Here is a 16,543-nt window from a genome sequence, read left to right on the forward strand (position 1 = left end):
TCCCATTGAGGAAGCAGAAAGTCCCTTTCAAATCATTCTAGACCGCCAAGTAAAACTGTGAAAACTATACTCTTTTCCTTCCCTTCAACCCATTACTATCAAAAAGAATAAATACCCTCCCCCCTCAATACTCGTTGATTAGGAGCCAGAGCAGCTGCAGCATAGGTGGGCCTGAAGGGCAAGTTCAGGACATTCCCGGAGCCCAATTGGGAAATCAGTCTAGGAGGAAGGGCATTGTTCATTCATTTATGCTTCCAGCAAACATTTGTTTGTCTGCACAGGCCCTGCGCTGGGGATACTAGTGAGTAAAGCTCTGGTGGTGCTGCATGCTAGTGGGGGAGGTGACAGCAAACAAACAAACTCCAGGTGATAGTGGGTGCCTTTGAAGAAAAGTCCGGCCCGTGAGGGGGATGGAGATTGGCAGAGGGAAGAAGTTACTCCTTCCGAGACTCCTCAGGGAAGGTCTCTGATAGAGTGGTGTTTTAAGTACAGACCTGAATGGAGTGAGTGAGGGAATGAACAGTAACATGGGGGAGAATGTTCCAGGCAGAAGGAACAGCCATTGCAGAAGCCCTGAGGTGGCAGGGAGCATGCTTGTGCGGCAACAGCAAGGAGGCCAGTGCGGCTGGAGTGGAGAGAGAGGGAGCAGGGACCAGTGCCAACAGGGGCAGCTTTAGGGCTGTCTTCCTAGGAACTTCCCTCATTTACAACTTGGATTTGAGCCCAGAGTGGGATTAAGGGGCAGGCCAGCTGGGCAAGCAGCCTGGGTCTAAAAGGGCGCTAAGTTATCCTTAGGGTAATTCAGTTTGGAGCCAATGAACTCGGACTTCTGTCTCTTGGTGAACTGTAAGTTGGCTCCCCTCCACTGACAGAATCCTTGACGACTGCTCACCTAGACCACCTATCTCTAGAATAATTCTGCAACACGCAGGTACAGGTACAAGTTGCAGGGTTAGACCAGCCAGCTGATAGTTGCCTAAAGGCAGTGGTCACAGCTGGAATTCTGAAAATGTGCTACACGATGTGAAGTGCCACTCCCTGAGATTTATGCCATTGTCTACATTCAGAATGGTTTGATATGCCTACCAAGAAACTGTCTGCTTCAGAAAACTGCATGTAATGAATTCATGCATTAAGCTCTAATTTTGAAGAGAAAGAATGAGGCTTCCAGTTTTTATTCCGAGAAAATCGGTATTCCCCCACTTCTGCTACATAAACATTCAACAGATATTTAAATAATGCTGGTTTGAGGGGGTGCCAACTCATTGGCTTGCCCAGGGTGCCAGGGCTTGCTCTGGTCCACTTGGCCGGCTCTTACCTGGCAACGCACACATCACGTGAACCACCTGGGGACCTGAGATGTGAGCGGGCTTGCTTAGTGTTTGGGTGTGTGCGTGGCTATAACCCCACAACTGGCCTTCCTTGGCATGCATTGGCTTACATAGGGGCTGAAATGGCACTGAGGCTCTTGAGATGGGACCACAGAGTTCCAACGCCCTAACCATGGATCCTGTGCCCTCCACAGGGCCAAGGATAGTACGTGAGTGGGAGATGAGTAGGGAATGGAATGAGCGGGGAAGGGGAGTTGTAAAGGGCATCAGGAGAGCACCGTAGGTCCTAGGTCGCTGGAAGAACTCAAGAGCTCGGTAAATGCAGGACAACCAGGAAGTTCAGGGGCTGAGGTAGAGGGGAGGAGGAGCTGAGTGGAGAAGGTGCCTGGAGGCGGGCAGGCGTTGAGGTCCTCTGGGTCTGAACAGGCTGTCCCAGCTGCAACCCGTTCCCTGGCCCCTCCCTGCTGCCGGCCAGAGTCACACATGTGTTTTCCTGTTTTCCATATCGGTCCCCGGAGTCACACTCTGCCTTTTCTGCTCCTCAGAGCCAACAGCTGCTGGAGCTCGAGCCTTACCCCGGGTTCCCTTTCCCAGCACCTGCCCCTCCTCCCGAGCACTGGTAGCCCCTCCTCCTCGCACCTGCCCAAAGATCTCAGGACAGGTAAGAGATGGGAGAGGAGGGACAATGGGCGAGAGGGGAAGTGCCAGAGGAGGATGGAGTGAGTCCTGAGAATTGGCTGAACCGGAGATCCAAGAGCCTCTTATTTTCCCAGCCCCAGCCCTCCCCATGCAAAGCCCTCTGCCCAGAGACTTCAGTGCTACATTCGTGGAGGCCCTGGCCACAGAAGTAAACACTTTCTTTCTTGCTGCACTTTTTTTTTTTTTTTTTTTAAAGGGACTGTCATAGCTACAGTGGAATATAGAAAAACAAATGGAGAATGGGGGAGGGAGTAACTGAGCTCCCAGCTCGGAGAGATGGGGGAATCCATCTGTAGCAGAGTGTGTCTGTTTTCTGTTCCTGTTATTCGGGGAGGCAGCACAGCTCAGTGGGAGCTAGGAAGGCAGGACGTGGGTGTCTGGGGGAGAAAGTGTCTTTTCACCTTAGCTCCCTGAGCTTGACTGAGGAACCAAGAAGGTGAACTGTACGCTGGTCCCTGGAGGAAGCGTGTTTTGGTTTTGCCATATTCACAGGTGGGGTCAGGGTGCGGGGCTCCGCTGCCTGCTGGGGCCCTGCTCCCTGTGTTCCCTGAACCCCTGTATCTGAAACTTCTCCTGTAGGATGAATGTGCTGTCCGTAATCTCCTCTAGGTCCTCAGAGAGGTACGCACCTCAGACAGGAAGGAGACGGGGTGCTGCGTATCTGGAACGCTGTTATCTCCTAGGATTCCAGGCTCTGCAAGTTTCTCTTGTAAAGCCTGGGGTGGGAGAGCACTTCAGGACAGGTCCTGCTGGTTCCAGGCTGCCTGAATGGTGGAGGCATGACCCTGAGAGCTGGGGTCTCAGGAAGGAATGCGAGCTGCCAAGGATGGTGCCTTCCTGCCCACGGAGCTGGTGCTGGGCAGTGGTTGAGAAAAGAGGGGGCATCTTTTCTCTGAAGTCAGCCTCCTCCGTCCCGTTTGAGTGGGTCTACTGAAGAGTAGGCTAGGAAAGGGATTCCATTCATATAGATAAGCACTTCCTGGTGAGACCACTAGGGTGTGCTGTTTGCTGGAGTGTGGGTTTCACCCCAGTGGGTTTTTGTCTCAAGATTCCACGATGAGGATTTCACCTTTCAGATACCACCAGCCAGGAAATAAGCCCTGCACGCGTCTCTCCCCACTTAACCTTACAGTTTCCCCTTCGTTTGTCCCCCCTTCACTCCTTTTCCCTATGCCCCATTAGGACACATGCCCACCCTTGGTGCCAGGGAATTTGATCTAAAAAGGCCTGGCGTGATGATGTGTTTCCGTATGTTTTTGTTTGCTTTAGAAGTGGGCACCCTAGCAATAGCAGCACTGCCAAGAGGACTTGTAATCGTTTCTCATTCCTGCAAAGGGATGAGAAAGGGGAGGAGCAACCAGGAAGGAGATGGGTGGGCTTTGTTGGAGCCTTTAGCCTAGACTTTATTTTATTTTATTTTAAATTTATTTATTTTATTTATTATTTATTTTTGGCTGCGTTGGGTCTTCACTGCTGTGCGCGGGCTTTCTCTAGTTGCGGTGAGCGGGGGCTACTCTTCGTTGCGGTGCGTGGGCTTCAGTAGTTGTGGCTCGCAGGCTCCAGAGCGCAGGCTCAGTAGTTGTGGCACACGGGCTTAGTTGCTCCGCGGCATGTGGGATCTTCCCGGACCAGTGCTCGAACCTGTGTCCCCTGCATTGGCAGGCGGATTCTTAACCACTGCGCCACCAGGGAAGTCCCCTAGCCTAGACTTTAGAGTGAAGGACAGCAGAGACTTTCTTTTAATCTACTCACATCCTCCCCCAGGTAGTTCATTAGAGAGCCATCTAAAGGGCTTTCTTGCCTAAGAGGAGGGCTAGAGACTGGGCAGGTCAGAGGGGGTGGGGAGGTTGGAGAGAGAGTACGGAGCTTGGGCTTTGTTGGCTTACCTACCCGCCTCCCTTGCTATGGCATCCTGGCAGGTGACTTACTTAGTGTCTGCTTTAAGGGGCTGCTGGGGGGATTAAATGAGATAAGACATATAGGTGTTTAGCAATATGTCTGGCTTGGTTAAGTGCTCAATAAATGACAGTTACTATTATTATAGGAACGTTTAAGGGGGAGCTGGGAGAAAAGGACAGTCTTCTGGATGGATTTCAGACGTTTTTGTGAGAGTGGCTTGGGAGACATGATCTCTGGGAAGGCTAACACCAGGGTCCCCCTCCTGGGTGAAAAAAAAAAAAGTTTAAGGGACTAGAAGGGGAGGTTGTAGGGTAAAGATAAGCATCCCCCTTACCCCAGGGCTTTTTAGATCTTTGTTCTCTGGTAGTTGAATAACCAAAGGGGGTTTGAAAGGGCACGAGAAGGAACAGAAAGACAGTTGGATTTCAGAATGAGTAGGGTGTATTTCTGTTGGTAAAGGAGACCCAGAATACCGGAGTTAAGAGGACTCTAAAAACAGAATATATGCTTTCCCCAAATTGCTCAACTTCCTCTGTCTGTTCTGGGCCTTTCCAGTATAGCTCAGTGAAATCTTATTTCCCCATAGTTTTAGGAAATTGGAGGAAACTTGTATTTGGGGAAGGTGTTTATAGGAATTTATGCTTAGTCCATAGATCCTGGTATGTTTTCTTAAGGATGAAAGGGCCTGTGAGTTGGGCATGGATGCAGCCAGAGGTTTCAATCTCATTTCTTGACCTTGTTTCCTCGGAAGCAGCTTGAGAATCAGCCTTGGGGTCATGGCGCAAGTTTCGGGCGGCCACCTCTCACTCTGTGTGGGGAAGTGTGCAGAGTTCTCTTAGGACACCCGATCACGAGTTGGACTGTACTTACACTTCCTCTAATCACATATGAACAAGCCTCTGTGGCACAATGTGCAACCTTCCTGCCTTTCTTATTCAGGGTGAGAGAGAAGTGGGGCTAAGCTGGGGCCTGGAGAGAGAGAGAGGGCTGTGCATTCTTTCTCAGCCGCAGCCCTGTCCTCAGCTAATTTGCTTGGGGACAGCTTCCCCAGGGCTGCAGAAACTGTACCCACCCAGCTGACCGGCAATCCTTTCTTCTGGGTCCCCAGTCCTGGAGCAGAGCTGACAAAGGAGATTCCTGAGAGAGGGTGCTCTTATCACAGAAAGTGCTGAGCCAAGAGCTCCTAGCCTTCCCCTTGCAGACGTGAAGGACCAGTGAACCTTGGACCCAGACAGTTGCTTAACACCCCTCTCCCCCTCCCTCTGTCCCTCTGCCCTTCTTGACTTCTTGATATGACTTAAATCCATAAGCATTTGCCTGGCCTTTCCTTTTACTGCTGGCTGAAAGGCAGGAGTGGTCAGATCACAGCTCCCAGAGGCTGTGTCTCTGAATGTCCGCTGCATCGGGGACCTGCTTCCACCCAGGGCCAGGGAGTGAGTGTGCTTCCCACCCTCTCCCTCAGCCCCGCTCATCTTGCCCACTCTCCCTTTGCTGCTCTGCAGTGTCCAATCGCTTCCTTTCCTGAGTGCCTCTAGCCCTAGGATCCGTCCACTTGCTTGGCCAGCCTGGCCTGTCCTCCTCTCAGCACCTCCTGCTCCATGATGCCCAGCATTTGCTACCCCGCTTCAGCTGTTTCCTTGCCTCTGCTTTGGTGCTGTCTCTCCAGCAGCAACTCCTGGGTGGGGAGTGGTCATCAGCTGCCGCCAGTCATCTCTAGGTTGGGCTGCACATTTGGATCACTGATCTCTCATCCATACTTTTTTTCGGGTGATGCAACTATGCAGGGATTTGATGGCCGGAGACCTACAACACTAGGGGCTGGGAATGGTATCTGGGAAAGGAAAAGCACGGAAAAGAGAAGGCCTGTCTTCTTTCTGGGTGGGGCTGGGCTGCTTGGGCTTTAGCTGGGGCTGAAGAGTTCAGCTGAGGGTTGTTAAGGTATACTCCCTGAACAGGGGGATGGTTGTGAGTTTCCAGCAAGAGCTCTCTGAAGCCTTTAGGTTTGCCAGAGCCAGGGTCCTTGGGGGAAAAGGGCAGTGTTGTGAGGAGAACCCACAGACTAGCTGCTTGCAAGGTTGGTTCCCAAGGTTGCATCTCATCACAGGTGACAGGTGAGACTGAAATTGGAGGGAAGACAGACTTTTTTTGGGTAAGGCTGAAAAGCACAGGCTCAAATCATTATGGTTACACGTGGGAACAGCCAAATTGTTCGTCTTCCTGTCTCCAGTGAGCTCAGATAGAACTGGGATTTAGTTTTCTATCTTGTAAATCAGGTGGGCAGTGCCAGCCTAATGATGAGAAACATGCTTTCTCTCTGGGGAATGAATGCCGTCCTTTAAAGACTCGAGTTGGCAAGCCAGATGGAGAAGAGGTTCATGGGAGGTGGGAGGTGAGAGAGAGGTCTCTGAAATGCTGGGCGTGGGTGGCTTGCCCACTCTGGCCCCGGTGGGGGAGAGTTCTCTGTAATTGCCAGCCTGCTCTATGTCTTCACCTTTCTTCCTTAGAGGGCAATGCCAGGAAGCTGGTGAAGGCTTTCCTCTCCTCCTCCACCATGGTCAACGGCGTTAAGTATGAAGTGGCCTCCCAGCATGAGAGGGACGCCTCCCCTTTGGCCGATGAAGCCAGCCCCAGGTCGGAGCAGGTAAAACTGAAGAAGGAGATCTCGCTGCTGAGCGGCGTGTGCCTGATTGTGGGGAACATGATTGGCTCGGGCATCTTTGTCTCCCCCAAAGGCGTGCTCATATACAGCGCCTCCTTTGGCCTCTCCCTGGTCATCTGGGCTGTCGGGGGCCTCTTCTCCGTCTTTGGGGCCCTTTGTTATGCGGAATTGGGCACCACCATTAAGAAATCTGGGGCCAGCTACGCCTACATCCTTGAGGCCTTCGGGGGACTCCTTGCCTTCATCCGACTCTGGACCTCCCTCCTCCTCATCGAGCCCACCAGCCAGGCCATCATTGCCATCACCTTTGCCAACTACATGGTGCAGCCCATCTTCCCGAACTGCTTAGCCCCCTATGCCGCTGGCCGCCTGCTGGCTGCTGCCTGCATCTGTAAGTGGGGCTGGGCAGGAGGGGTGGGGTGGAGCGTGGGGCAGAGGCCGGCACGTGAGTCTGCTTAGTCAGTAAGAAGGAGATGGAAAGGAATGCCTCTGCAAGACACTTTTTTGTTGTTGTTAAATTAATGTACGCTAAGTGTGAAAATTCAAACAGCATCAGAGTGTCCAAAAAAAAAAAAAAAAATCCTTTCTCCCAACTTCCCTTGGTAAACATCATTAGCAGTCTCCACCTTTGCTGACTTTTTTCTTCTTCTTTCAAGGGATGTAGTTTTGTTCTGTTTTACAAAAATGGGATCCTGGTACACATATAATTCTACAGTTTGGTTTTTTTCCCAGAATTTATCAGTGATGTTCTTTTCGATTTACAGATCTACTTTAAAACAATGCTTCATGTTATTCCATGTTAATTTTAAGGATGTATTGTATGTTTAACTAATTAGGCCTCTGTTAATGGCCATTTCAGTTGGTTCCAGTTTTTCAGTCTTACAGATAACACTCCAGTGAATATCCTATTGCGTTTGCATGAGTTTTTCTGTGGGCTAGATTCTTTTTTAAAAAAATTTATTTCATTGAAGTTTAGTTGATTTACAATGTTGTGTTAATTTCTGTTGTACAACAAAGTGATTCAGTTATACTTATATATACATTCTTTTTCATATTCTTTTCCATTATGATTTATCACAGGATATTGAATATAGTTCCCTGTGCTATACAGTAGGACCTTGCTGTTTAGCCATTGTAAATGTAATAGTTTGCGTCTGCTAATCCCAAACTCCCAGTCCATCCCTCCCCTCCCCACTCCCCCTTGGCAACCACAAGTCTGTTCTCTATGTCTGTGAGTCTGTTTCTGTTTCATAGATAAGTCATTTGTGTCATATTTTATTTACTTATTTATTTATTTTCAATTTTAAAAAATTTTTGGCTACATTGGGTCTTAGTTGCAGCACGTGGGATCTTCGTTGAGGCACGTGGGATCTTTTGTCGCGGTGTGTGGGCTCTTCGTTGCAGCGTGTGGGCTTCTCTCTAGTTGTGGCGTGCAGGCTCCAGGGCGCGTGAGCTCTGTAGTTGTGGTGCGCGGGGTCCAGAGTGTGTGGGCTCTGTAGCTTGCGGCACATGGGCTCCAGTTGAGGTGCGCGAGCTCAGTAGTTGTGGTGCACGGGCTTAGTTGCTCCGCGGCATGTGGGATCTTAGTTCCCTGACCAGGGATCGAACCCACGTCCCCTGCATTGTAAGGCGGGTTCTTTACCACTGGACCACCAGGGAAGTCCCTGTGTCATATTTTAGATTCCACATATAAGTGATATCATATCGTATTTGTCTTTCTCTGTCTGACTTCACTTAGTATGATAATCTCTTGGTCCACATGTTGCTGCAAAACGCATGATTTTGTTCTTTTTTATGGCTGAGTAATATTCCACCGTATATATGTACCACGTCTTCTTTATCCGTTCATCTGTCAATGGACATTTAGGTTGTTTTCATGTCTTGGCTCTTGTAAATAGTGCTGCTATGAACACAGGGGTTCATGTATCTCTTTGAATTATAGCTTTGTCCAGATATCTGCCCAGGAGTGGGATTGCTGGATGATATGGCAACTCTGTTTTTAGTTTTTTTGAGGGACCTCCATACTGTTTTCCATAGTAGCTGCACCAATTTACCTTCTTTCCATCTCATAAATAAAATATTATTTAAATTTGTACGTTCAGCAAAGCCACTTTGGAGGTGCTGAGAGGCTGATCCTCTGCAGCCCTTTCCCTCTGCTGCCTCTGTTCTAGAAAAGTGCCCTCCCAGCGTGAGAGACCCTGGGACCTTGGAGACCCCGCCCACCCCCGGCTGTGGAGAAGCTGAGTGGTCCTGTCAGTTTCAGAGGCAGCTGTGGGGGACAGGCATTTTGCACCAGGTACAATTGCTTGCTGGATCAACCCTCTCAATCAGCCTCATGTGCTCCTTCCTTTCAGTTTCTCCACTGCCTCATTTTACTCTCAGCTTCCTCTCCAGCCTCCCTCTTTTGACTGTTGTGCAGAGAGCTGGCTGTCCTCTGTAGGCTCCTCCCGTGTTTCGTGTGCCTGTGTGTGGGCTCGGACTCATGTCTGTGTGTGGGGCTGTTTGTCATGCTGGCAACGGTCAGGGAGGTACAAAGGCACTGCCCTGGGTTGCAGGAAGGGGGTTTTCCCTTGAGGTCTTAAATGCGATCTGTAGTTTCTCTGGCATCATTTATAGATGAGCTGGTGGGCTGACTTTCTGATGAAACTAATCTTAGGATCTGTTGGTCTCGGAGTCCCCTCAAACATGGGCATATACTTACGTATCTTGTGTAGAGTAAGGATTATTCCACTTAAGTAAAATTTCCAAGAGGTCTGCATCCCTTTAAGCACCAGAATTCTATTTTAGCCATCTTGGTTGAAATCTCTTTAAAACCAGTGATATGTCTGCTTGCCCTCATAACTTGACTTTTTTTTTTTTTTTTTGGTGACTCAGGGTCACCACTGCACACGTCAAAGCTTGTATGACTGAGGCCCCTGGTCTGGGGATGAATGTTTGCTTCCTCAGTGGCCTCAGACAGCTGGCCTGACTTCAGGGCCTCAGGTTTTATTCTTTCATGATTTTGATGTGTGTTGTCTCTGACAGCTATTGTTCCTTGATTCTGGCATTGGGCCTGCCTTCATCAGTCTTTTTAATTTGCTGCTTCTAATTTGGGAATAGAGACGTACTCAAACTCTTGGGCACCCAAGTACACATACACACACATGTGCACCCTCCTAAGAATACGTGCAAAGTAGCCACAGTTACGATTAGTCTGGAGAGCTCCCCAGTTAATAAAAGACAGAGTTTTGTGCTGGATTTACAGCATATATTTGAGACAAGCCTGATAGAATGAAAAGCATTCCAGACTTGTGTTTGAGGCTGGGCTCAATAACTGTGTGTAGTGACTGTTACTTCCAGATTCCTGTGAGCATGACATGCGATTCAGTGAAAACCATAAATCATGACTCAAGTGTAATGTATTGATGATTATGATTAAAATTGCTCTCTCTCGGTTGCTTATAGGACTTTGTTCTATCTCTAATAATCTTCAGAGGGACATAGAGATCTGGAAGAAGGTTCAGAAGGGCAACCGAGATTGTAAGTAAGAGTTCAGGGGCATATGATTCATGAGTTTCTTCCTTCAGCTCTTGTTTAATGAGCAACCAGTACAAGTCAGATGCTAAGATATTCTGTCCAGATAGGATCTAGGCAGTAATAGCTCATTTATCTAACCGTAACCCTTCAGGAGAAAACCAAGAAGTAGGGAGAGGAAGAGGCTTACAAGCAGCCAGGAAAGAGGCACCCTAGGAGCAAGGGAGATGACTTTCCTCTTGTGGGGAGGAGCGCTTAGGACGACAGTACAGGGACTCTGATGTCTGAACTGAATTTTGAATAGAAACACAGCCATCTCCTCAGACACTTCTCACAGAGGGAACTGCGTGTGAAGGTGCAGGGTACAAAAAGGCGCAGAACCGGTCCAAGAATTCCAAGTAGTTGGTATGGCTGGAATGTGGGTAGGAGAGGAATGAGAAGGGAGAGACTGGAAATGTAGCCCCAGGGCCAGCTCCGCAGGGGTTTATATGGTGCCAAAACAGGTTAGACTTTATCTTGAGAGCAGGCAGAAGTTGTTGACTTTAAGTGGAGACATGAAATCACATTTGCTTTGAAGAACTCTGGCTTTGTGGAGAGTGTTTTTGGAAAAAAGTGAGAGACAGAAGGTAGGGGTACCCGGTTAGGGAGCTGCAACCTGAAGGGGAGTGGTGGCCTGCACTGTGGGTGGTGCCTTTGGAAGGGAGATGAAGGGATGGATAAAGAAATAGTCATAAGGTGGGATTTCTAGGACTTCTGGGTGTGGAGGGCATGGGAGCTCTCAGAGATAATGCTAAGGATTCAGGCTTGGGCAGATGGGAGGTGATGGGGTTGCCTTCTGAAATAGGGAAGGTGGGCTGAGTGATGAGGTAGAGGGGCCACCTGGGGCTTCTGCTGGGATGCTCATGTGCCCTTCCAAGAGCTGTGCCTTCCTAAGGTCATCATGACCCAGAGTCGGTCATTTTCCCACCAATTGAGTCACACTTACCTAAAAAAGAGGTACATGTTGATGTCAGTCTATTAATGTACATGGTGAGCATACATGTATGATTTCTTTTTTAAAATTATTTTTAATTATTTTTGTTTTTTGGCCGTGCCATGCTGCATGTGGGATCTTAGTTCCCCAACCAGGGATCAATCCTGTGCCCGCTGCGTTGGAAGCGCGGAGTCTTGACCACTGGACCGCCGGAGAAGTCCCACATGTATGATTTCTAATGGGCAGAAGGCATGTGTTCGCTCTCAAGACACCCCCTTCCTAGTACCATAGTCACTGGGGAACCCATCTAGTAATCAGGGAATTCCTTGCAGGGCATGGAACCAGAACAAAGGAAGAAAGTTTTGACTATTTGAGGAAAATTTACTGAATGTGGTGGGTTCTCTAAAGTATAAGGCTGAAAGGTAGAGCCCTTCTTGCAGGGAACTCATGGTTAGTGGAGAAGAAGGGCAAAAATAGTCAGTGAAACATTGTATATCGTGAGTGCTGGGAGGGGCTTGAGTGTGGCTAATTCAGGAGGTGAGGTCCGCAGTCAATACCCAACACCGAAGGATGGAGAGGAGTCAGTGGGGGGGGTGTGAAGAACCCACTCACCACAGCCTACAGAGCCGACGCCATCTGACGCTCTGACACATCTCATCCCTCTCACCCTCACTCTCTCCCCTGCAGCTCCGGGCCTCTCCTTCATGCTTTTCTTCCAATTTGCCTGGCACACTCCCGCTTCAGGGGCTTTGTACGTATTGTTCTTTCTGCCGGGAAGGCTTTTTCCCCAGATGCCTTCAGAGCTTATTCCTTTACTCCATTCAAGTCTTTGCACAAATATTGCCTTACCGGAGAAGGCATCCCATCTAAAATGGTCACTCGCAGTCTCCCAGCCGGTTTTGTTTTTCTCTATAGACTTCTCACCACCTGACATTAATTCTTTACTTGTTTATTATCTATCTTTGCCTCTAGAGTATCAACATCATGAAAGTAAGGACTTTGTTTTGCTCACTGCTGAGCCTCTGGCACCTAGAACAGTGCCTGGTGTCCGCTAGGTACTCAGTAAATATCTGTTGAATGAAGAAGGCGTAAGGAATTCTAGGCACAGGGAAAGGCAATGTAAAGGCACAAAGGTGAGAAGAAGTGTGGGGTGCGGGCTGTGCATGGGGGATTATGGGATGTGAGGGGACAAGGGGAGGCAAGGGGTTAGCGCACGAGGCCAAACCTTCCTAGAGGGTTTAGATTTTCTCCTGAAGCCTATAAGGAGCCATTGCAGGATTGGAAGGAGGGAGCAGGGCAGCTGGGGTGGGACCTAAGAGCAAGTCTGGAGGCAGAGACACGGGTTAGATAGCTTTCTTACCGATCTAGGTAAGAAACGACAAAAGCCTGAACTGCTGTTTTCCCAGCACTGGTCATTGTCATTATGGAGCTCTCGTGTGTGTGTGTGTGTGTGTGTGTGTGTGTGTGTGTGTGTGTGTGTGTGTGTGTGTTTACACAGGATGGGCAACCCAGTCCAAGATTACAATGGATCATGATGAGTGTTGTGACTGGTGAGAGACAGGGAGCCCAGGAGGAAACCTGAATAGCCTAGGGGTTTGGAAGCTCTCCATAAGGAAGTTGACACCTGAATGAAGAAGAATTAACTGAGTAGAGAGGGAAGAGGAGCATCTCAGGCAGCAAGAACGTATGTATGAAAACTTGAAGACAAGAAAGGACATCTTTGTGACACCGAAAGGAGCTTAGGTATTGCGTTTAAGGTAGGAAATGTTGAGAGTTGGCCTGCAGAGGTAGATGGAGGTCATAGGATAGGTTGTTCAGGGCTTTATATAAACTGTTCTAGTTATTATTGCTGTGTAACAAATCACACAAAACTAAGTGTTTTCAAACAGTCATTTTATTCTTTCGTGGTTTCTATGGCTTAGGAATTTGGGAAGGGCTAAGTGGGGCAGTTCTGGCTCAGGGTCTTATGTGGTTGTAGTCAGATGGTGGCAGGAGCTGAAACAGGCGAAAGCTGAAGCAGATGCAGGCTAGATGGGCATCTTTTTCTCAAGTTGCATCAGGGCTTTTCCATGTGGTCTCTCCATATGGATTACATTGAGCTTTCTCACATAATGGCAGCCTCAGCACAATCAGACTGTTTTACTTGGTGGCTGAAGGCTTCAAGAATGAGTATCCGAGCAAGCAAAGTGGAAGCTGCATTGCCTCTTATGACCTAGCCTCTGAAGTCACATGGTATCACTCCTGCAGTACTATATAGGTAGAAACATTCACAGAAGACCATCCAGTTTTAAGAGAAGAGGCATAGACCCTACCTCTTGATGGGCAGAGTATTAAAGTCACATTGTATGAAAAGCATGTGGGATGGAAGATATTGTTGAGATATCTTTGGAAAATATAACCTACAGCACATGCTATATTAAGGAGTTTGGTGGGCTTCTTCTAAGGCAATGAAAAACCTCTTTGGGCTTTCAAAGTAGAGGAGTGATATTTGTGATTTAGATTTTAAATAATTTGTGATTTTTAGGAAGATTATTCTGACTTTGCAGGACCACAAGCAGTGGGACCAGTTAGGAAGCTGTTACCATGATCCTGGTGAGAGATGCTGGTGGCTTGGACCAGAGTCATGTTTTGGGGATGAAGAGCCTGGTTAAGACTTGGACACCAGTTAGATATGGGTAGAGATTGTCAATGATGATAAGATACTGAGCTTTGGCATCTGGCTTGGGCAACTGGGTGAATGGTGATGCCGTTTACTTATAGGGGGAACACTGGAGGAGCAGTAGTAGGTTTGCAAGAAATTGATGGGATCAGTTTGTGCCTGGTGATGTTGAGTAGGTGGTTAGATATTCCTATGTATGTGGAATCATGACAGTTGGGCTGGTGATATACTTTTGGGAATCATCAGTGTATAGTAGTTGAAATCACAGTAGCAGATGAGATGATCCTGGGACAGGATATAGAAAGGGAAGAGAAAAGGGCTTTGGATAGCATTCTTGGAATTCTTAGAATTATAAGAATCCTTAGAGTACCAACGTTGAGGGAGAGGTATTCTGCAAAAAAGATGGAGAAGCAGCATCCAGAGAAATAGGGAAACGTGGAGAGGGTGAGTGGAAGAGAGCAGTTTGAGGAGTCCGTGGCCAACAGTGTCCAGTCTGCTAAGAGGTCAAGCTAGATAGGACTGAGTGGAGTTGTTTGGATTTATCAACATGAAGATCACTGGTGACTTTGGAGAGGGAAACTTCAGGGAAGTGAGGACGGAGTCATTTCAGAGAGATCGTTTATTTATCCAGCATGATTTATTGAGTATCAACTCTGCCTAGTTCTGGGTTAGGTCCTGGGGATACAAGGATAACTGTTACCCAATCTCTACCCTCACATAGCTCACAGTTGATGGGAGAGACAGATACGTAAAGTGTTCCGAGGAAAGGCAGTGCACCCAAGGGAGGTGGGTTTACACTCAAAAGTAGCCTTTCTTGGAAGAACTGTTAAATAAAATATGGAATGGAACATCGTTGGAATTGACAAGAAGGAGGTCAAGGGGAACTTTGGCAGGCTTTTCACTGGAGTAGTGGAGCAGATGTCAGACTCCATTGTGGAGAAAGGGCAGAGAAGGGAATATAGATGTGCTTTCTAGAAGATGGACTCTGGAGGCAAGGAAGGCGGTTGTTAGTGGAAGGGACCAAAGCCGAGGGGGGAGTTTATGGGAAAGACTTAAGCCCGCCTTAGGTTGGTTTGGCGGTGTGTTTCTGGAAAACTTGGATGAAATATTCATACCCTACAATGAAGTCTTCCCCATGGTTGGAATGCTTGGGATCCTGGAGTCAGCATTTCTGTCCCTTGAACAGTCCAGGGCGCATCCTCATCCCTTTGAGAGGCAGCGGTGCATGGTGGTGAGGAGCATGGCATCAGGCAGGTTAAATTCATTAGTCTCAGTTTCCTCATCTGTAGAATAGGACTCTACCTCACAGAGGTGTGCTCTATATTACTACCATACTTTCACCCTTTCCTATTCATCAGTGACAATTTCTGGGGAGCAAATACGGTTTCTATTTCTGTCCGGGTGGCTTACGTTTCCTTTACGGGTGTAGTCCTCCTTTGGAACTGCTGATGAACTAACTACAGCCCTAGATAGGCTAGTATTGTTAATAGACCTTGAAATCATTTACGGATTATTGCTTAGGTAAGTTTTTTTGTATGCATGGGTGACTTCACTCATTGCATGGTCAGGGTAATCACATGCTGCCCTCTCTACCAGGAATTCCACCTCCCTTCCCCCCACCCCAGCATTAGCCTCTGTACACTCAGTGCAGGTAACAGTGGTCCTGGTGCCCACCTGCACCCACTTCACTGCCCCAGGCTGGATGGGTTGCCTCTCAGTGACTTTCATAACACCTGATTCTTGTAGTCATCCAAGTTTACTTTTCTGGGAAGGCTGGGGACTGGGTCTTAATCAAAGAGTCTGCACAGGGTCTGGAACACAGTGGGTTCAAGCTCAATACATGCTTAGTGGGTGGATGGGTGCATGGAAGAATGAATGGATGAATGGATGAATTCTGAGTTCTGAAGGAATCTTGCTGTCCCGTTCAGGGCTCTATAAATGGTTACTTTTCCCAACCAGAGGGGTGTGCATTCAGCCCCTCCTGAAGCTGATTACTCTGGCTTCTTAGAGCTCTTTGAGGATTGCTCCAGTTCTCTGCAGCCAGGAAGCCCTGTTACCCCAGGGGGAGATAGTCCCACTCCCCGGCCCACATCCTTGCATGCAAATGGGGGGCAAATAGTGTAGCGGAATGTGTACAAGCTTTTGAGCTGGCCACTGGCTGAGTGGCCTCAGTTTTCTCAATTGTAAGATGAAGATAATAAACCTACTCTGTCAGATTAAATTAGATGATGTATGTAAGAATGTCAGCGACCCTGTGACCCAGTTTTTTTGGTCTAGATTTCTGCCTTTTGTTAATGGGATGTTTTATCTCCTGTGTATTCGGTCTGCCTGCTGTACCAGTCGGCCAGCAGCACACATGCGGGGCCCCCTTTGAACAGACTACTCTTTAGGGATCAGGCGGTCTCGGCATCCCTGACGCTTGACCCTCGTGATTTGCGTGTAGTAGGTGCTTTTCAGTGAATGTCGGCTGGAGGAGTGAACAGAAGGTACAGCTCCAGATTCAGCTTGGCCGAGAAAGGCATTGCATCTCTTGGCTCTCAGGGTGTTGGGGGCTGAGGGCCACTGTGGGGCCCGGGCAGAGGGGACGGCGGCTGCTCGAGCTGCTCGTGGACGCTCTAGGACTTCAGATCTCTGAGAGCTTTGGCCACTGTCCTCGGGCAGCTTTTCCTGGTACCAGAAGACTTCGTGTCCTTATGGCTAACGAGGTGGAACAGCCAGATGCTGGGCCCCCAACTGCCTTTTGCCCTTTGAACTTTCTACTTGGAAGCTAGTTGCCTCTTCCAGAGGGATTATCCATTTTAAGCTGGGGG

At 48.6% G+C, this 16,543-nt stretch overlaps 1 protein-coding gene across 4 annotated transcripts in view; it reads left to right on the forward strand.

Annotated features, from left to right (window-relative positions):
• The first annotated feature begins 1,860 nt into the window (after window positions 1-1,860).
• The window catches only part of SLC7A7 (solute carrier family 7 member 7), a 32,823-nt gene continuing 18,140 nt past the window's right edge, over window positions 1,861-16,543 (forward strand). The window contains exons 1-3 of one of the 4 annotated variants that reach the window (XM_082386179.1): window positions 1,861-1,992; window positions 2,105-2,178; window positions 6,434-6,979. In XM_082386179.1, the coding sequence (XP_082242305.1) occupies window positions 6,481-6,979 (499 nt within the window). In that variant the 5' untranslated portion in view covers window positions 1,861-1,992; window positions 2,105-2,178; window positions 6,434-6,480. The other 3 variants (XM_082386177.1, XM_082386178.1, XM_082386176.1) reach the window with 3 other exon arrangements.

This window comes from Balaenoptera borealis (genome assembly GCF_965194805.1).
Source record: "Balaenoptera borealis genome assembly, chromosome: 3".
Taxonomy (NCBI): domain Eukaryota; kingdom Metazoa; phylum Chordata; class Mammalia; order Artiodactyla; family Balaenopteridae; genus Balaenoptera; species Balaenoptera borealis.